The following is a 21,412-nucleotide window of genomic DNA, read 5'->3' as shown; positions in this document are numbered from 1 at the left end:
CTGAGACAGGCAACACCTCTGACAGTCGGACGACTGTGGGTGGCCAGGCCCATGCTGAGCCCCAGGCTGATGATGATCCTCTGCTATTGACAGCACAGGGCATTCTGGAGTTGTGGAGAGGCAACATCTGGAGAAGATGCCACAGGCCATGTGCAGCCATGAGTGGACAATGGGGGAGTCCATCCAAGCCATGACAGCATATGAGTGCCTGGCTTCCTCCATGGAGAGGATGGCGACCCTCATGGAGAGCCATATTCCACAGATGCGCGCAGACCTGCAAACCCTCGCCTCGGCCCCGAGCTGGACGCAGCTCTGGCTAGGCGAGAGAGGGATGAGGGGCCTGGAGAGTGTCTTTGCTACTGGTCCTTCGCAGGAGAGCAGTGAGGTTCCTACGAGCCTTTGGAGCGCTGGCTTGCCTCCTCCCTCTCAAGGCTCGTAGGAACCTCACTGCTCTCCTGCGAAGGACCAGATGTCACAGATGCAGAAAACTGCCTACCAGATGAAGGACGGTGGTGTGTGACGTGGGGAGAATATAGTACACTTCAGGGATTGTGGAAGTGCTCATCAATAAGGTGTTGTTGTGCATCCCTTGCTCGCTGCTCGCCATGAAGGCACTGCATCGATGCTCTTTGTCCTCCCATGTGCATATGCTGCTGCAAGCCCTCTGTGTCCTCATCGTCGGAGGATGTCTCCTGCTCCCGTCTCTCATCAACCTGCAAGGCCTCCCCCCTCTGTATTGCAAGGTTGTGCAGAGCACAGCATACAGCAACAATGCACGCAACCCTTTCTGGTTCGTACTATAGGGCCCCAGCTGATCTATCCAGGCAGCGGAAGCGCATCTTCAGCATGCTGATGGTCCATTCGATGGTAGCTCGTGTCAAGCGTTATATCTCTCCTCCGCATTGCTGGTGGGGTTTCTCACTGGTGTCAGGAGCCATGTCTGCAAGGGATAGCCCTTGTCCCCAAGAGTCCATCCCTGGATCTGAGCCGGTGCAGTGAAGGGCATTGGCACCTGAGAATTGGGCAGGATGAATGAGTCATGGCAGCTGCCTGGAAAGCGGGCACGCACTTGCATGAAGCGCTTCCTGTGGTCACATACTAGATGCACTTTGACAGACATGAGCAATGGGTTACCACTTCCTCCTCTTGGATAGAGATCTTCTTCCAAGAGGCTGCAGACGTCTGCGACTGCCTGCTGCTAGAGCCTGAGACTTCTAACACACTGTTGTTCGGAGAGGTCAAGGAAGCTGGCCCTGTGCTGAGGGTATTACCTCCTTCGAGGTGCATCCCAATGTCCATCCCCTCTGTTCTCTCCAGCTGCACGCTGGAGAAGGCAGCTGCTCGTGCTGCTGCTGCCCCTATCACTCTGGTTGCTGAGATGGACTACACTGTACCTCCTCCTCAGAGGTCCAACCAACTGCAGAATATGTAAACTCCATGTTACAGGAAAGGCTCAGAGGCAATAAGGTGAGATTAACCTCATTGGAAGCCAAGGTACTTGTTAGAAGTTGTACAAATTTGCTGTTCCCAATGAAATCAGTGATTTTAGGCTGTCAGCACAAGTCTTTCACTGTGGCTGATCACAGGCTTGCCAGTTTTACCCTTTATTGTGTTCACATCAAGTCAGTTTCACTCAACAATGAGATCCTGCTGTGCATTCGCCTTCTCCAACCTGGTGAGGTACAGATACCGCGTGCAACCTGTATACTGTTGGGGAAGAACAAATTCATGGTTAAAAAGGCTCTTGATTGCCTTTTTAATTGCCTCAATTGCTTTCCTGTCAGCCCCAGGAAAAGCCAGAAGAAGTCTGGATGAATTTGGGAATCCCGACCCGTTGATAATTTCAATGACTTTTCCGGCTCATATGCATGGGATTCGGCCTCCACTCGGTGCTGTGAAAATTCTGCTCTCTGTCTGCCCTGGTGTTCACTTTGCAATATACTTTACATTGCAGCAATATTTTGTGCAGCTTCCATTTAAGGTGCAGCCTGCCTTTAAATGAGCAGGCTATCAGTACCATGCGATCAGCAAACAACACTGCCGGAGCACCATGCTGTGCACAGAGGCCACAGGCAGCATGTAGAGCAAAGGATCAGTGCGGGAACAGCATTGCAGCCGCTCGACCCAATGCTACTATGAGTCAAATGAGTTGGGTAGATGAAAATTGCATCCTGCCCTACTCGATTTCAATGGGTACGGGCAGGTCACAAATTGCAATCCCCATGCCCAAAAACCAAGGCACACCAAATTTTAGCCCGATATCTCTTCCATCATTTAGCATGCATTTCTATTCTTTGACAGGGCACAAAGTCAAGCCGCAATCTACATATTTCGTATATTCTCATTTTTGAAGAGCATGATGCATAAGTACATTGTAACGTTTCGGGTCACTGACCCGAAACGTTAACTCTGCTTCTCTTTCCACAGATGCTGCCAGACCTGCTGAGTGAATCCAGCATTTCTTGTTTTTGTTTCAGATTTCCAGCATCCGCAGTATTTTGCTTTTATTACATTGTAACACAGCCTACCTGTATGATGTATGATCATTTACTGAAATAAGCAACTTTTCTTCCATTGGGAAATATAGTGGAGTGATGATATTAAGTGGCTGTGTGAGTATTTCTATTTCGTGAGAAAAGTGCTGACAAATATATCAACCAACTGTTTGAAAATGTGTAAGTACACCTGCTGGCAGTGAACATGATACCTGTGCTAGCCTGGAAAGAGACTGAAACAATAAAAAGTTCAGCAAGATGGTGACCTGGACTGCCACTTTGATGCAGATATCTGTAGCGCATATACTATAGCACAGTTTTGCAACTAGTTCTTTGCTGAACCCTAGATCCCACAGAGCTAATTTCCATAGTAATTGACAGGTAGATGGGCTAGTCCTGCATATATGTCTGCTACAATATGGCAGATGTTAGCTATTTGGTTGTGGTGCCTGCTGATCTCCCTGGCCTGCTTGCTTTCATTTTAATCATGAAATAATGCATTGTGGTGAAAAGCTAACCATCATTAATTTTAACAGGAGTTGACAACTGGTGAAAGGCACTATACTCAGATCTTATTGTTCCCCGAGCTCCCATGAAAACTTTTACCCTAAGAACTCCTGTGGCAGTTCCCTCTCTTTTTCAGCTCATCCAGTTCTGCTGAAGTCATGACAATGCTTTAATTACAGTCAGCTTTCCAGTGACACAGTATTTTGTTACTATAAATGACAACATATATTTACATAGCGCCTTTAACATAATACTTCCCAAGACGCTTCATAGACACATGTTACGCCAATGTGTTTTGTTGACTGATAACTTTCTTTAATCCACTAACTGGAGATCTGAATTTATATATGTATTTTTAAAGACATTTTAAAATGACAAGCTGCCAGCAAAATCATCCTTTCAGCTCAAAATGATCACCTAGTTTGCTACACTCTATCTCACATTGCAAAGGACTATGAGGAGAGAGGCAAAACGTCTATGCATTTCCCAGCAAGAACCAAGACCCAGGAAGCTTACAGGAGCTACCTGTTCTTTCAGCAAGCAGAGAAATACTGCTAACTGCTATGTTTGGAATCACTGAGTGACTGTCATGTGATAAGTCCTTCCCCATTTGTGGTTTTAAGCTGGTGTTTTCTCTGCAGCAGAGGAGAAGTAACTGGACTCCGACACTAGCTGACCCTAAGTCTCTATTCCAGCTTGAAAGCTTTCAAATCTTGCTTGTTAACTGACCACCTTTACATACACCAGTACAATCAGAAACCCCTTTGGAGGAAATCATCCGCATCGCTATCTCCAAGAGACTCACCAAACCAGTCATCTATCTCTTCAAACTAAAAGCTTCAGGACCAGTGAATTCAGCTAGATGCCAGCCAAATCACCAAACACCACAGACTGTTTACCCCTTTTTCTATGAACTCTAACTTACCAATCTACCTTTCCCCACTCTGTAACTTATTTGTGTGTGTAAACCTCTAGTGTGTGTGAGGGTGAAAGTTGGTGCATTATTATTTTATTAGTTTGGTTTAGGTACAATAAAATTAACCTCTTTCTTTGTCAACTCAAGAAAACCTGTATAATTGGTTCTTGTTATGATCATAGCAAATAAGTAATCAAACACCTACTGAATTGGCCAGTACATCCACTTTAAAAAAGAATTAAACCTGCTGTGGTATAACAAGGAGAGGGAAAAGAGGGAACCCCTTCAAACCCTCCTCACTTGAGTGCAGGAAATAATCAGCAGGTCGGGCAGCATCTGTGGAGAGAGAAACAGAGTCAACGGGCTGAATTTTACATCCCCCCCAAAGAACGGGAAGATGGCGGCAGTGTGGGGGGTGGGGAGCATAACATAGAGCGGGAGGCTCCGGGGGCCTTCCCGATCCACTCCTGCCTCCGCTGCCACTTCATGCAGGGCAGTGGTGGCGAAAAGTGGCCTGCCCTCCCCAGGCCAATCAAGACCCTGAAGTGCCAGTCAAGGCCACTTAAGAGCCTTCGCCCGCCTCCATGGGGATTTTACCCTTGGCCGGTCCGATGGCTGAGGCCCAAGAAAAGCTGCCTGATAAAAGCAGGAGGCTTTCTGACGGCCTGGGGTGGGGGCCCTCATGGTCAGCCACCCTGTGCCCAACAGAGGGCCGCCCCTGATGCCCCAACCACCCTCAACACCCAAAACACCCCCCGTCCCCCCAATCAACTAGCCTTGCCTCACCGCGGCCCGAGCAATCACCCCCGGCGAGGCCCCAAAAACTTACCTTTTCCCGAGGCCGTCCTTCATCTTCCTTCTGATGGCTGGGTTGCAGTCCCAGCAGTGGCCACCGCTCCTGGTGCCACTGCTGGGACAGACAGATGCCGGTCCCCTGATTGTTCGGCAGCTCCGTTAGATGGGACGTTCTGCCTCAATGAGGTGGAAGTCCTGCCTCAGGTCAAGAAAAGGCCTGGGAACCGCAAAATGTGGGCCAGACACTCAGGACAGGCGGAGGCGGGTTTGCCACCGACTTTTCAGTCGATGGACGGCTCCTGTCCACTGAAGGTAAAATTCAGCCCAACGTTTCAGGTCGATGACCTTTTATCTGAACTCTGTTTCTCTCTTCAGACTCTCAGGGTCTGTCCCAAAGCACATATATTCAGTGGCCCTCCTGTACAAGGCATCGGTGACATCCCTGATACAGCAGTGCACTGGTGACTGTGAAACGCCACACAGGTTGTCAGTGGGTTCCTGGAATGATGCGGAAGTGCAGAAGATAAGAGCCGTGGTGACTTTGAGGGCCACAGGCATTAAAGCCCATTAGCTGCAGCTCATCATTCAGCAGTGCAGAGATGTGTCACAGCCGCTCTGGACATCCACAGTCGTCTCTAAAACTGGCGCTCCAACATGTGCAGGTATGTCATGCGGGGCCTGTAGACACACTATCTACTCTGACGTCAAAAGCGCCTTGGTGGCTGCTGCTGCTCCTTTCCATGAGCTTCCACATGGGCTGTGCCTGCCTGTTGGTTTGGCCTCTGGCAGATATAGCCCCTCACGGCACTTGGATCAAGAGAGGCAGGTTAGACCAGCCCCATCTGAATGCTGCAGGTGAACTCGGTGCCTTCAGTGGATCAATAGCATCTATCAGGGCAGACGGTGATGTACATTGGTGCTTCAGCTGCGTTCATCATCACCTATATGGTATGGTATGACATCGCCCATACAAGCTTTGCATGAAAGCGGGGCAGCATGAACACAGTCATGTTACTGATGTTACGAGGATGCAACCATCTTCGACCCCAGACCATTTTTGGCCCATATCGCACACAGAAGGAGTCATGAAGTGCTATTGCTCCCTTCTCCCCCAAAACAGCACTGGCCGAGTGTAAGGTCAACGCCTTCATCCCCATGCCAAACGCTAGCGTGTGCAGAGTGACCCGCTTTATGGTAGAAGGGCACGGGATCCCTCCCTTATTTCATGCAGAGTTATGTCCCGGTCATCAGAGACCCCCACCCACCCACCTTCGCCTGCTCCGTTGATGCTTCATTGCTGCTAGCGTCTCACCGACGTGAACGTGACGGCACTTGAGTGCCGCAAGTCCGAATAAAGATTGAAACCTGCTGCCTGAATCGTCGCGGCCTGCATGGTAAGTATCCATTAACATATTTTAATGTGGGTCCCGTTGCTGAGCGGCAGGGTGGCCGCCACGAGGCCTTGCTGCTGCCACTGAGATTGGTACAGGGCCTGCCGCCATCGGCGTCAGTGGAGGGCCTCCTCTGTTCCTATCTTCATTGCTGCCCCCCAGTCACCGTTCCCGGCATCGGAGAGACTTTAAAATCCAGCCCATTATGTTACAACCCTTTTACATTTATTTGCCTGAAAATAAAATTGAAAAGAAAAAAATATGGTAGAACTTCTCCCTAAAGATCATCCAGTAAAACTCCAGGATACTAACTCATCCTCATCCCTCCACTAATCTACCTGTGCCTACTACCTTCCACAGGTAATGTTATCACCTAACCGTAGCAGTTCAAGAACCATTTTGCCCCTGAGAGTGGAGAAAATTATCTTCAAAACTCTAGTCTTGCTTTAAACTGGTTACTTTGTGGCTTATTAATTTTAAACGCAGGTCCTCTGGTCCTATGTTCATACTATAACCTGAAACAAATAGCCTGCTTGTATTTACATCTATGCTTGCCAGCATTTTAAATACTCATGTCATATCCCCCCTCAATTTTCTTTTGTGCAATGAAAACAAACTCAGCTCTGAGAATATTTCTTTATAACAAAGAACCTCCCATGTTCCTGTATCATCTATGGTGCTCTTTTCTGAACCTCCTCCATTATATTAATGCCCAATTAAAAAATAGCATGCCCAAAATTGCGCTCAATGCGCTGAATTTTATACAGTTGGTGGAGCCCCTAATGCCGGGCCAGAAAGGCAAGGGGAACCCTGCCTCAGCTCTTTTGGGGATCCCCGGCTGCATTTAACAGCATTCAGGTAATTAACTTTGACAGGGATTGCGCCTCTAAGAGCTGCCGGCCAGTCAGGGGCCCAACATCTCAGCAGCCCCAGGAGCAGCACCGGGAGCAATGGCCACTGCTGAGACTGCAGGAGGCCTAGGGCCAGGAGCAGCCATGGAGCCCCGGAGAGGAGGTAAGTGGAGTGGGCTCGCTGGTGCCAGTCAGGCAGACCCCGGCGAGGGGTGGGGGTTTGAGCTGTTGAGGGTGAGGCACAGCGGCAGCCTTTGCTGCCAGGGGGCCCTTCATGGGACACAGATTGCCCACGCAGGAGGGTCCACCCCAACCAGTCAACATGGAGGCCACCTGGTGTTACTGGGTGGCCTCCCCACAAGGCACAGGGCCCCCCCCGACTGTTGGTAAGATGCCAGCGGCAGCGGGATGAGGCCCTTAAGTGGCCATTAGTTGTCCACTTAAGGGCCTCAATTGGCCTCTGGGTAGGAAGGCCATCCTTGGCCTTCCCCGCCTCTGATTAAATTGAATAGTATTGGGAAGGTGATGGGCACTCCATCCACCGCCTTCCCTTGCAGTTTTAAGGGCCCTACCACCACCCTGCCCATCCCTAGAAGGTTGATAAAATTCAGTCCAATATTTCAAATATACACTCACCAGCAATTTAAATAAGGCAGAATGATTGCTTCCATCTCATAGTCAAATACCCTATAGATGGATCCTGGTATTTGATTAGCTTTCTGATAATCCTTCACCTTGACAATGGATGTTTAATAATTATACCTAAAAGCTAATAAATGCCATTTCATTGTGATTACTTTACATATTCTGATGCACAATCTGATAAATGAAAATGCATGTGCTGTGCCTTAACCAATTGGCATAAATGGGCTAGAATCTTGATACCTCTAAATCTCGCTTGTATTTTCATTCTGATCACAGGGCTCGGTATCATGAAGATACTCATTTCACAATAAGTACTCTCCAAGTTATTTACAAACAATATAAATACCAACAAGGCATGAGCAAACCCCTGTTTAACTCTGCTAGTCAGTGCTCCGTGACATAACTTTCCCATTTATCACCTTGTACTTCCTAATGCCAAACAAGTTTTTAATCTAGTTAATTAAATTTGCAAAGAATTCAATCTTTAAAAACATTACATGTGGAAATTTTACAAATGCCTTCAGAAAATTCAAGCAAATTATAAACAACATAATGACCCCTAAAAAAAAAATTCAGCTGATGAACCTTCTTCTTCTTTGGCCTCCTTGTCTTGGGAGACAATGGATAAGCGCCTATAGATGGTAAGTGGTTTGTGAAGCAGCGCCTGGAGTGGCTATAAAGGCCAAATCTAGAGTGACAGACTCTTCCACAGGTGCTGCAGATAAAATTGGTTGTCGGGGCTGTTACACAGTTGGCTCTCCCCTTGCGCTTCTATCTTTTTTCCTGCCAACATTTAAGTCTCTTCGACTCGCCACTGTTTAGCCCCGCCTCTTTTGGCTGTCTGCCAGCTCTGGTGATCACTGGCAACTGACTCCCACGACTTGTGGTCAATGTCACAGGACTTCATGTCGTGTTTGCAGACATTTTTAAAGCGGAGACATGGGCGGCCAGTGGGTCTGATACCAGTGACGAGCTCGCTGTACAGTGCGTGCTTGGGGATCCTGCCATCTTCCATGTGGCTCACATGGCCAAGCCATCTCAAGCGCCGCTGGCTCAGTAAGGTGTATATGCTGGGGATGTTGGCCGCCTCGAGGACTTCTGCGTTGGAGATACGGTCCTGCCACCTGATGCTAAGGATTCTCCGGAGGCAGCGAAGATGGAATGAATTGAGACGTCGCTCTTGGCTGACATATGTTGTCCAGGCCTCGCTGCCGTAGAGCAAGGTACTGAGGACACAGGCTTGATACACTCAGTCTTTTGTGTTCTGTGTCAGTGCGCCATTTTCCAACACTCTCTTGGCCAGTAGGGACATAGCAGCGGATGCCTTTCCCATGCGCTTGTTGATTTCTGCATCGAGAGACAGGTTACTGGTGATAGTTGAGCCTAGGTAGGTGAACTCCTGAACCACTTTCAGAGCGTGGTCGCTAATATTGATGGATGGAGCATTTCTGATGTCCTGTCCCATGATGTTCGTGTTCTTGAGGCTGATGGTTAGGCTAAATTCGTTGCAGGCAGCCGCAATCCTGTCGATGAGTCTCTGCAGACTCTTCTGTGTGGGATGTTAATGCAGCATCATCAGCAAAGAGGAGTTCCCTGATGAAGACCTTCCGTACTTTGGTCTTCGCTCCAAGATGGGCAAGGTTGAACAACCTTCCATCTGATCTTGTGTGGAGGAAAATTCCTTCTTAAGACTTGAACGCATGTGAGAGCAGCAGGGAGAAGATGATCCCAAACAGTGTAGGTGCGAGAACACAGCTCTGTTTCACGCCACTCAGGATAGGAAAGAGGTCTAATGAGGCACCGCTGTGCTGAATTGTGCCTTTCATATTGTCATGGAATGAGGTGATGATACTTAGTAGCTTTGGTGGACATCCGATCTTTGCAAGTAGTCTGAAGAGACCACGTCTGCTGACGAGGTAAAAGGCTTTGGTGAGATCTATGAAAGCAACGTAGAGGGGCATCTGTTGTTCGCGGCATTTTTCCTGTAGCTGGCGAAAGGAGAACAGCATGTCAATGGTGGATCTCTCTACTCGAAAGCCACACTGTGCCTCAGGGTAGACACGCTCGGCCAGCTTCTGGAGTCTGTTTAAAACGACTCGAGCGAGGACCTTCCCCACTATGCTGAGCAGGGAAATTCCACGGTAGTTGTTGCAGTCACCACGGTCACCTTTGTTTTTATTGCTCCCTCATCCAGCACATGCAAAGCAGTTCATGGAGTGCTGAGAGTATAGCAGGCTTGGCACTCTTGATTATTTCAGGGGTAATGCTGTCCTTCCCAGGGGCTTTCCCACTGGCTGGAGAATCAATGGCGTCGCTGAGTTCAGAATTTGTTGGCTGTTCGTCCAACTCATCCACGACTGGCAGAGACTGGGCTGCATTGAGGGCGGTCTCAGTGACAACATTTTCCCTGGAGTACAGTTCTAGGTAGTCCTCCACCCATTTGCATGTGTTGGTCAGTGATCATGTCCCCTGATTTAGACTTGAGGGGGGGGTGCGATCTTCTTCATTGTTGGCCAAAAAGCTCTCTTAATGCCATCATACATTCCTCTGATGTTTCCGGTGTCGGAGGCCAGCTGAATACGACTGCATAGGTGTTGCCAGTGGTCATTTGCACAGCGCCTGGCTGTTCTTTGTGCAGCGCTTCTGACTACTTTAAGTGCTACGGATGTTAACTCACTGGGGACTTTCTTGTAGTTCAACTGTGCAATGTGCTTAGTGGCTATGACAGGTTCCAGCTCTTCAAAGTGAGATTGAAACCAGTCTGCATTCTGCTTCACACGTTTGCTATAGGCGGTCATTGCTGAGTCAGAGATGGCATCTCTGATGTGGGCCCACTTGGTCTCTGCATCCCCTGTACGAGTGTTTTAAAGGGCTTTTTCAAGTGAATTTAGAAACTTATGTAACAGCTGTGGATAACAAATTCTGTTAGTGTTGATGCGCGGGCGGTCCTTCTGCCTAGAGTGATGTAGCTTCTACATGACCTATTAGTTCCAAATCCACACTGAATATTTCTTACGGCCTGAATGATCTTTAGATGACCATTGGCAGCATACTGTATAATAACACGAGAAATAGGATCAGGAGTAGGCCATACAGCCCCTTGAGCCGGTTCCACCATTCAATAGGATCATGATTGATCTTCTACATTAACTCCATTTTCCCATCCTATCCTTTTTTCCCTTGATTCCCTTCATGCCCAAAAATCTGTTGATCTCAGTCTTGAATATACTCAACGACTGAGCATTCATAGCCCTCTGGGGTAGAGAATTCCAAAGATTCACAACCCTTTGGGTGAAGAAATTTCAGTTGATCTTAGTCCTAAATGGCCGACTTCTTTTGCCTGAGAATATAAGAACATAAAAACATAAGAAGTAGGAGCAGGAGTAGACCATGCGGCCGCATGAGACTGCCCTGCCATTCAATACGATCATAGCTGATCCTCGGCCTCAACTCCACATTCCTACCCGCTCCCCATATCCTTTGATTCCCTGAGAGACCAAAAAATCTGCCTATATCAGCCTTAAATATATTCAAAGAAGGAGCATGCATAACCCTCTGGGGTAGAGAATTCCAAAGATTCACAACCCTTTAAGTGAAGAAGTTTCTCCTCATCTCAGTCCTTAATGATTGGCCCCTTATCCTAAGACTGTGCCTCCATGTTCTAGTTTCCCCAGCCAGGAGAAACAACCTCTCAGTCTCTACCCTGTCAAATTCCTTCAACATCGTGTATGTTTTGATGAAATCAACTCTCCTTCTTCTAATTTACTCAGCCTCTCATCATGGAATAACCCTCTCATCTAGGAACGAATCTGGTGAACCTTCGCTGTACTACCTCCAAGGCAAGTATATCCTTCCTTAAACATGGAGACCAAAACTGCACACAGTACTCCAGGTGTGGTATCATTAAACCCTGTACAACTGCAGTAAGACTTCCTTATTCTTGTACTCCAATTCCCTTTCAATAAAGGCTGACATGCCATTTGCCTTCCTAATTGCTTCTTGCACCTGCCTGCTAACTTTGTGTTCCTTATACGAATACACCCAAGTGCCTCTGAACATCAACATTTACAAGTTTCATGCATTTTAAAAAATATTCTGCTTTTCCATTCTTACTACCAAAGTGAATAACCTCACACTTCCCATCTGCTACCTTGTTGTCCACTCACTTAACCTGTCCATATCTCTTTGCAGCCTCTTTGTATCTTCCTCAAAGCTTATCTTCGCCACCTAGCTTTGTATCATCAGCAAACTTAGATATATTACTCTCAGTCTCTTTGTCTAATTCATTAATATAGATTGTAAATAGCTGAGGCCCCAGCACTGATCCTTGCAGCACTCCACTAGTTACAGCCTTCCATCTTGAAAATGCTTCATTTATCCCTACTCTCTGCTTCCTGTCTGTTAACCAAACCTCCATTCATGCTAATATATTACCCTCAACTCCCTGAGTCCTTATCTTGTGTGTGGTACCTTATCGAATGCCTTTTGAAAATCCATCTATACTACATCTGCTGGTTCCCCTTTATCTATCCTTCTACTTACATCCTCAAAGAACTACAATAAATTTGTCTAACATGATTTACCTTTTGGAAAACCATGTTGACTATGTCTGATCATACTATGATTTTCTAAGTGCATTGTTGAGACTTCCTTCATAATAGATCCAGCATTTTCCCAATGACTCATGTCAGACTAACTGGCCTGTAGATCCCTGTTTTCTCTTTCCCCCCTTTGTTGAACAGCAGTGTTACATTTGCTAACTTCCAATCCGCTGGGACTATTCTAGAATCTGGGGAATTTTGGAAAATCATAACCAGCACATCCACTATCTCTGCAGCTACCTCTTTTAGAACCCTAGGATGCAGGCCATTGGGTCCTGGAGATTTGTTAGATTTTAGTCCCTTAAGTTTCTCTAATACCTTTTCTCTGCTTATTAGCCCCTTGGTTTACCCTCTATTTCTGATATGCATTTTTGTCTTCTACTGTGAAGAGAGACACAAAATATTTGTTCAATGTTTCTGCCTATTCCTCATTCTCATGATAATTTCTCCAGTCTCTGCCTCTCAGGGACCAACGTTTACTTCAGTTACTCTCCTTTTTATATACGTGTAAAAGCTCTTACAACCTGTTTTTATATTCCTGGCTAGTTTACTCTCATATTCCACTTTTTCCTGTTTTATTAACTTTGTGATTGCTCTTTGCTGGTTTCTAAAACACTCCCAATCCTCATGCTTAATACTATTCTTTGCCATATTATAACCCTCTTCTTTTAATCTAACACTATCCTTAACTTCCTTTGTAAGCCACAAATGGATCTTTTTTTGCTCAATTTTTGTTTACCTTTAAGGGTCTGTGTTTTAATTTGGACCCTAACTCCTCAAACTCTATCAAGAGAACATCATTCCTAGTTCTACTTATGTCATAGGTTCCTATGTGGACCACTACGACTGGATTCATCCTCCTCCCATTCCAAGTGCGTGTCCAGACGTGAGCAAATCTCCTTAATCCTGGCATAGAGCAGGCAACACAACCTTTGGAACTCCCAGTCGTGGCTGCAGAGAACAGTGTCTATCCTCCTGACTATACTGTCCTCTATCACTACCACCTTCCTTTTCACTCCCACCACCTGAATGGCTTCCTGTACCATGGGGCCATGGTCAGTTTGTTCGTCCACCCTGCAGTCCTTGCTCTCATCCACACAGGTAGCAAGAACCTCGTACCTGTTGGTCAAAGTCAAGGACTGAGGTTCCTCCAACACTACATGCGGGATGCCCATACCTGCCTGACTTGCAGCCACACCCTCCTGCCTTGGACCACTGAACAACTTTAAAGTTCTACTTAACCTTTGGGGTGTAACTGCCTCCTGGAACAAAGTGTCCAGGTAACTTTCCTCCTCCCTGATGCCACACAATGTTTGCAACTCGGTCTCCAGCTCAGAAACTCTGAGTCAAAGTTGCTTAAGCTGCAGACACTTACAGCAGATGTGGTTGTCTGGGATTGCAATGCATTCCACAAACTCCCACATGCTGCAGTCATGGCACACCATCTGCAATGCTATTTCTGTCTAACCTTATTTATTTATTTGATTACTTTACTAAATTAGTAACTAGTTAGCTAAAGTAATAGCAATATGACCTCTAGTTCTAGATTCTCCAGCCAGGGGAACCAGTCTCTCAGCGTCTACCCTGTCAAGCCCTCTAAGAATATTAAACGTTTCAATGCAATCACCTCTTATTCTTCTAAACGTCAGAGAATATAGGCCCATTTTACTCAACCTCTCCTCACAGGTCAATCCTCTCAATGCCAAGATTCAATCCAGTGAATATTTGTTGCAGCCCATCTAAGGCAAGTATATCCTTCCTTAGGTAAGATGACCAAAACTGTACACAATACTCCAATTGTGGTCTCATCAAAGCCCTATATAATTGCAGCAGGACCTCCTTACCCTTATACACCGACCCCCTAGCAATAAAGGTTAACGTACCATTTGCCTTCCTAACTGTTTGCTGTATCTACATGTTAACATTCTGTGATTTGTGTACACCCAAAGCACTCTAAATCAAATATTTGCTAGCCCCTCACCTTTTCAAAAGTATTCTGGTTTTCTATTCTTCATATAAAAGTGGATAATTTCACATTTCCATTCATTATACTCCCCCTGCCACATTCTTCTCCAATCTCTATATCCCTTTGCAGCCTGTCTGCCTCCTGCTCAGAGCTTACTTTCCCAGCTAGCTTTGTACTCTCAATTCCCCAATCCAGTCATTAGGGTAGCTGATGCCTTATTTTATGTTCATATCTTGCTTTTTGAATGTTGAGGTAATATTTGTTATCAGCCGCTTCCAGCATTTATAAAGATCCTCTTTTCCTTAAGGATCCTATGGTTTATCCCATTTGGCTTGCATCTTGCAGACATTCAATTCTTTGGTTTTTTTTAAAGTTCAACTTGTGTTATAGATGCCTGACTACAATGGTGCTAGGTAGGGAATTTCAGGATTTTGACCCAGCGATGAAGGAAGAAGGAATAGTCATATATGGCCAAACCAAGATGGTGTGTGATTTGAAGGGCACCTTGGAGGTGATGCTGATTCCACAATATTGCTACTCTTGTTCTGCTTGGTGTTAGAGGTTGAAAGTTGAAGTTATTTTGATGAGTTGCTGCTGTGCATCATGTAGACTGCATGTACTGCAACCACAGTGCACTGATTAATACTGAGAATGCATTCCAATCCCAGCAAATTGCACCTTCTTGGATAGTGCTGAGGTTTTTATGTGCTTATTGCTGCTGCAACCGTCTGAGCGAGTGGTGAGTATTACTTCATGCTTCTGACTTGAGCCTTGTAGATGGTGGACAGTGATTGAAGGATCAAGAGATTCCATGGTCATCGCAGAATATCCAACCTTAGTCCTGCTCTTGCAGTCTCAGTGCTGAAAGGCTGGTCCCATTATCTTCTGGTTAATGATGATACCAAAGATGTTGATGATGGAGAGACTAGCGATGATAGGACTATAGAAGGTCAGTTAGCTGGGATTTCTTTTATTTGAAATGGTCATTACCTGCCATTTTATCAGTCCAAGCCTGGATGTTGTCCAGGTTCTGTTGCAGGCTAGCATAAGTTTCTTCATTATTATATGAGTAGTGAAAGAAGATTTAGTAGTATTGTCAGTGAATAGCCCCACTTCTGACTTTATGGCCGATGAAAAATCACTGATGAAACAACTGAGCATCATTAGCCTAAGGACTCTTCCCTGAGGAACTCCTGCAGTGAACAGCAATGACTGGCCTCTGACAACAACAACCATCCTCCTTTATGAAGAATGTATAATATTTACTATCCTGATCTTCCATACTGCTTCCCAAATAATCTCTTAAAGGATCCATCTGGTCTTTAACACACATGTGTAAATTTTCAACTGCCATTCTTGGCAAAGAGTTTTATGCTCCAGGAACATATATAAATTGGGAAATTGTGTTTATACTCCCACTATTTTCTATATATTCCACATCTGTGCCAGGGCAGTGGAGACAATAATTTAGCTCACTGTCTACTTTGATCGCAGCTAAATAAATCTTTAACTGTTATCTGCAATTTGTCTTTTTACTGCCTCTTCTTATTTATCATCTCACATTTCTATATCTCTCATCTTTGTTACTTTTTATTTCCTTGTATCATTTAAAGTATTTGTTTGATACATAAATTAATTCTCACCTCTTTATTTGGCTGAACTGATCTAGCCCTTGGTCTTGCATTAATTCTTTTATTTCTGATATAAATATCTTTTATTGCCGTATCCATTAAAAAAGCTTTAGCAAATCAATGTTTTTCCATTTTATATTTTGGTTAATTCACTTAATGCACCCTAAATCTATTTTCTAACTTCAAAATTTGCTCATAAAGTTGTGGAGCTCTGTATCATTTCTATCGTGCAATGATCACTAGAGTTTGTGAGCCCATTTTCAAGTTAATTAGTTCTTGTGGTTTGCTGAACAGTCAGGATAAAAAAACTCGCTATGGCTAATTTTGAGCACATAACTGATACTGCGTTTCTGCACATGCCCGACCCGGGTAGCCCAACGTTCAATAGAGATTGAGCTTCAGGTCTCATTGTAGTAATAGTAGCAAGTTGTCGGCGTCTTTTGGCCCCCTAGAGACAGCTTGCCCATTTGCTGGAATCTAATTTGGGCGAGTTCCCTTTCCAGCAGCATTTGGGTAAATCCTAGCAGAGTGGGGGAGGAAGGAAATGTGAGGGGGAGACTGAGCATTAGCTAGCAGCAACCTGCATTAGTACTGTACAGTCAGGGGCAACAGGAATGCTTCTCCCATCTCATCTTCAAGGTAAGTATAATTTAAAAAAAATTTTTTTGGTTAGGCCACATGTAGATGGTTAGCACAGTTGGTTTGTTATCTGCTCAGCTTTGTGCTGCCAAGTTTGCTGGTAGTGTCATGAAACAGCCATCAGACTCCTTATTTACATATGCACAGGGATAAATGCTGGTTTCAAGCAGGTGCCACAGATGTCTGGAAAGCTAACATAGCAGTTTTATCCATTCTCTGAAAAGCTGATATAGCCAACTGACAGCTGTCAAAAATGTGAGGGTGATAATGTGGGTTAATATGCTATGCTTTCACCTTTGGTGCCTACATTTAAATCAAGCCTGGGATAATGGGATTAAATTTTCCTCTCTGCTTGGTAAACCCATAATAATTTCTGTAACTTCTAGGCATGGACATACAGCAATAAGCTATATAATGTTGTGGCAGGTGCTACCCTTTCAGAGAGTACATTCTTCCTTCGCACATTCTGTACTTTATACTCTCTATTTCACTCTATGTGACAGCAAAAGTTTAACTTAAGGATACATTATACACTATTTGCTCAGTGGGGTCTTTTCTATTACCTTACAAGTGCACCAAAAATACTAAACAAGGAGCAGTGTGATTTATTTACAGTATTAAAATACATTTTGAAATTTGCACAAACATATAACTACAAAAATCTTGATGCTGAACAAATGATACATTTTCAAATTAAAAGGAAGCAATAATTTTGTTGGGGGGCCAGGGGATAGGAGAGTAAATTGAAATAAAATTCTTCGACTCTCAACATTAGTATCAGGTTGGCTCAATTTGCAGTACTTTGGGTAAGAAAGTTGTGGGTCAAGTCACACACTAGGACTTGAGCACATATCTGACCTGAGATTTCACTGCAGCACAGATAGTGAAGAAGAGCAGAGTTCTCTTGGATGCCTCGCCAACATTCCTCCCTCAACTAACACCACCAAAAACATATATACTGCCATTGTTTCATCATTGCTGGGTCAATAGCCAAAAATTCCCTACCTAACAGCATTGTGAGAGCGCTGTCACCACAGGGACCTCAACGATTCAAAGAGGAAGACCCACCATCTTCTCAGGGCATCTAGGGATGGGCAATAAATGAGGCTTTGCCAGCATCACCCATATTACAAGAACAAATATAAAAATATTATCTGATAATTCATTTTGTTGCTGTGTGTAAACCCTTACAGTGCAAAAATTAACTGCTGCATTTACCCATGCAACAATCTATAACAATAATGCACAGTTTTTGTTGGTCTAGACTGTTTTGATTGGTCAGTTGAAGGGGTTTATTTGGTGGTGGTGTCTGACACCTGTGGGATGACAGTTGATTAATTAGATATTTTAAAACTTTATTGTAACATTCCGGTGCTAACTGTACTGAGCACAAAGTTTTTTTGATCCATTGATACAAGGCACCTGGAGTAAGGTGTAAGGTCCTCTGTTTACAAGCAAGTGTGGCTCTTCTAATCTCTGCCATGCAATTTGTTTCAAGGAACCCTAAACCTAACTGCAATTTTTAAAACTTCTCACTATAGTTTGTGGAACCTTGCTGTGCACAAAACAGTTGTCACTTTATCTCACAGAACTGAACCAAATAATTAATTCTACGCGAGGTGCTTTGGGACCTGCGAAAAACACAAGAGAGTGATGAAAGATGCAAATCTTTCTTTGTCTTTAGGGAGAGTCAGCCACATTGCAAACTACAGGGGATTAATGGCCTTTTCTTATTACATATTCCTCATGCAGCTAAGAATATTATCAGGAAGGTGCTGATTGGCCAGTTGAATGTAAAAGCTATAGAATTACTTTAGAGTAATACGTTAAACTGATGGAAGTGAAAAATGTTGTTCAGTAATGTGGTTGCTAACTGCAATATTAAAACTGCAATTTTTTAAAAACCCAATTCCATTAATTGCATTCAATTAAACTTTGAGGTATGTGAGCGTCATCCATGTGGGGCACGTTTACTTTTTGGCACCATTTTAAACCCAATGTTTTTATACAAACTCAGCTTTATGCAGCTTTTTCCAGGGTCAGAAGGTTCAATTCTGTTAAAGTTTTTAGTGAAAGAGTAACGGGAAATCCTGTATTTAAAGAAGTGCTGTTGCAATAAAGATACTAGTTTGACTGCAAATGTTTTGCCAGTCTCTATGATGCATGCAGAGACATGTGCGGCGTGGGAGGACTGCAGCGCTTTTTTAATGCCCAATTCCGTTTATCGCATTAAATTAAACTTTGAGATCTGCCAGCATTGTCCACTTGGGGCACATTTAGTTTTTGGCGCCACTGAATTTTTTTAAAACCCAATTCCATTTATTGCATTCAATTAAACTTAGAGATATTTGAGTGCTTCGGGGAAGTGGTTGCTAACTGTAATCTATAACAATATGCAGTTTTTGTCTATCCTCATTTTGTGATTTCTAGGTGGGTGGAGCCTGGCACAAGCGAGGGCACATGGGGTGGGTGTGGGATATGGAAGGGGGAGGGAGAGGCATGGAAAGGATGGAATGGCCTGGAATGGAATGGGGATGGCATGGGAGGAGTGGGTGTCATCGGAAGTGTGGCATGGGAGGGATGGAATGGCATGAAATGTGGATGGCATGCAAGGGAGGGGTTGGCATGGGAAAGATGGCATGGGAAGAATGGAATGGCATGGGAGGAGTGGGAGGGAGGGATGGCATCAGAGGTATAGCATGGGAAGGATAACATGGCAAGGGATGGGGATGGCGAGGGTATGGGAGCAAAGGCATAGGAAGTATGGAATGGCACGGGATGGGAGGGAGGGGATGCCATTGGAGGTATGGCATGGGAAGGATAGAAAGGCATGGAACGGGATGGAATGGGAGGGAGCAGATGGGATGAGAGGAATAGCAGTGGAAGGATGGAATGGCATATGATGGGGATGGCATGGGTGGGAGGGGATGGAATTGGAGGAGTCACAGGGAATGGCATCGGAGGAGTGGCTTGAGATGGATGGAATGGGGATGGCATGTGAGGCAGGGGATGGCATGAGAGGGCTGGCATGGGCAGGAAGGTATGGTATGGGCAGAGTCGGAGGGAGGAGATGGCACCTGGGGGTGGTATGGGAAGAATGGAATAGCATGGGATGGGGATTGCAGGGAAGGATGTAATAGCATGGGATGTGGATGGCATGGGAGGAGCATGAGGGAGGGTTTGGCGTCGCAAGGGTATCATGGAAAGGACTCAATGGCATGGAGGTATGGCATGGGAGGGATGGAATGGCATGGAATGGGATGGCATGGGAGGTGTGGCATGGAAAGGATGGAATGGCATGGGATGGGATGAGGATGGCAGTGAAGGATGGAATAGCAAGAGATGGGAAGGGATGGGATGGATGGGATGGCATGGCATGGGAGGGGTGGATGAGATGGTGGAATTGGTTAAACATATTAATTCGGTATACTAATATTTTGCGAGTCTCTGCAAGTATTAATTTAATTTCAAAGTAGAACATTAGTTGTAAAATAATAAGAATGCAATAAGGTGGTTTGGTTCTTTGTCTAGAGAAAACATAATTGTCGATGCAGTTTCATGGAGACCAACTTGTGTCAGCCAGCTTTTTTAATACAGGATTAAGCTAGGACATCTAGGACTATGAACTCTGCTGAGTCCCACTCGATTAAATCACAAACAGCCCAAGTGTGGCCTGTCAGACATGTTAACCTAGCAGGTGTTCTCTTTTACACAGTAGCACATTGAAGAACACCTTAGGTATTAGGACTTCCTCTTCCCCCACAGTTATTTCCAATGGGGCACATTAGATAAAGGGATTTCTCCCCAAAAGTACTGCTCTAATTTATTTAGTTTTAATTATGAAAAGTCTGTGATCCTTAATGTAATAGTCTAATTCCACATGCTCACCAGATCGTACTGGTAAAATATTCAATTCAACAATATCCTAACACTTTCAATTCCATATATGAAATAAAAATGTTCCACTTTTTATGATAATCAGCAACTGGTTACCAAAGAGGCACTTTTAAAAATTATTGCAGAAGTGGCGTAGAACAGCGCTAAAATCTAACACTCACATGTAAGTCCTGCCATATTGAAAATACAAGTTTGTATTAGGTCATTCTATCAAAATTCAGAACATACAGACCTCAAGTCTCACTGTAGAAGAAGATTACCTATAGCGTAGTTGGGTAACCAAAAAGAGACAATTTCAAAGAAAAGTTAGTTTCTTAACCATATGTGATTATAAATAAAACATGGAAAATAGCTGGCTACTAATCACCAACAAGAACTCAGCAGGTATTTGCAGGTTTCAAAGAAACTTCTAGATGTATCATAACTGCTCTTCTACCTTATCCCAGTAATGAATCACATGCGCTGAGTGGTACATAGGCTATTAAAAGCAAAACATAGAGGAATACTCACGCTGTCACTCTGAAAGGGATTCAGGAAGTTCCCACCCATCTCTCCATCATCACGTGGAGTGCCAGGCGGATTACTCATACTTATGTTACTGGGAGAATTCTATGGGCAGACACAAATAAATGAACATTGGTCAATCTGAATGCACATCTGATTGCAAAAGGCTTGTTAATAAACTAATAATAACCTCTGCTATATGTCCTTACCATAAGCATATGTATGCTAAACAGTGTTAGAACACATTTCATGCTTGGCTGTTCACAGCTAAAACCAGAATGTATGACTGTTTCCACATGACAGACTCCTTGTGGCAATTAAAGGTAAACATGACCATCTAACTCTTATTCAGCTGCAAGTCTCAATTTGTTGCTGAAATGCAAATGAAATGAAGGGCACATTTTCTTACCATCTATGCATACATACATACTTGTGCATGGTAATAATGCAGTGTGTGTTCTTTTCAATTCAATAGCAATATGCTATTCTATATCTCTTTAGTTCTCCTTTCCTTGTATTTATTTATGCATGCAAAAACAATGCAAATTTACTAAATTTGAAATTACCCATAATT

At 44.6% G+C, this 21,412-nt stretch overlaps 1 protein-coding gene across 9 annotated transcripts in view; it reads right to left on the bottom strand.

Annotated features, from left to right (window-relative positions):
• The window catches only part of ssbp2b (single stranded DNA binding protein 2b), a 673,806-nt gene that overhangs the window by 24,837 nt on the left and 627,557 nt on the right, over positions 1-21,412 (bottom strand). For 8 of the 9 annotated variants that reach the window (XM_068029629.1, XM_068029630.1, XM_068029625.1 and 5 more), the window contains one exon: positions 20,845-20,943. In XM_068029629.1, the coding sequence (XP_067885730.1) occupies positions 20,845-20,943 (99 nt within the window). Of the gene's footprint in view, positions 1-17,448; positions 17,522-20,844; positions 20,944-21,412 lie in introns of those variants that run through there. The other variant, XM_068029626.1, reaches the window with a different exon arrangement.

The sequence above is a fragment of the Heterodontus francisci genome, chromosome 4 (genome assembly GCF_036365525.1).
Source record: "Heterodontus francisci isolate sHetFra1 chromosome 4, sHetFra1.hap1, whole genome shotgun sequence".
Taxonomy (NCBI): domain Eukaryota; kingdom Metazoa; phylum Chordata; class Chondrichthyes; order Heterodontiformes; family Heterodontidae; genus Heterodontus; species Heterodontus francisci.
Note: the sequence above shows the minus strand (reverse complement) of the source record. Positions and strands in the feature narration are given on the sequence as shown.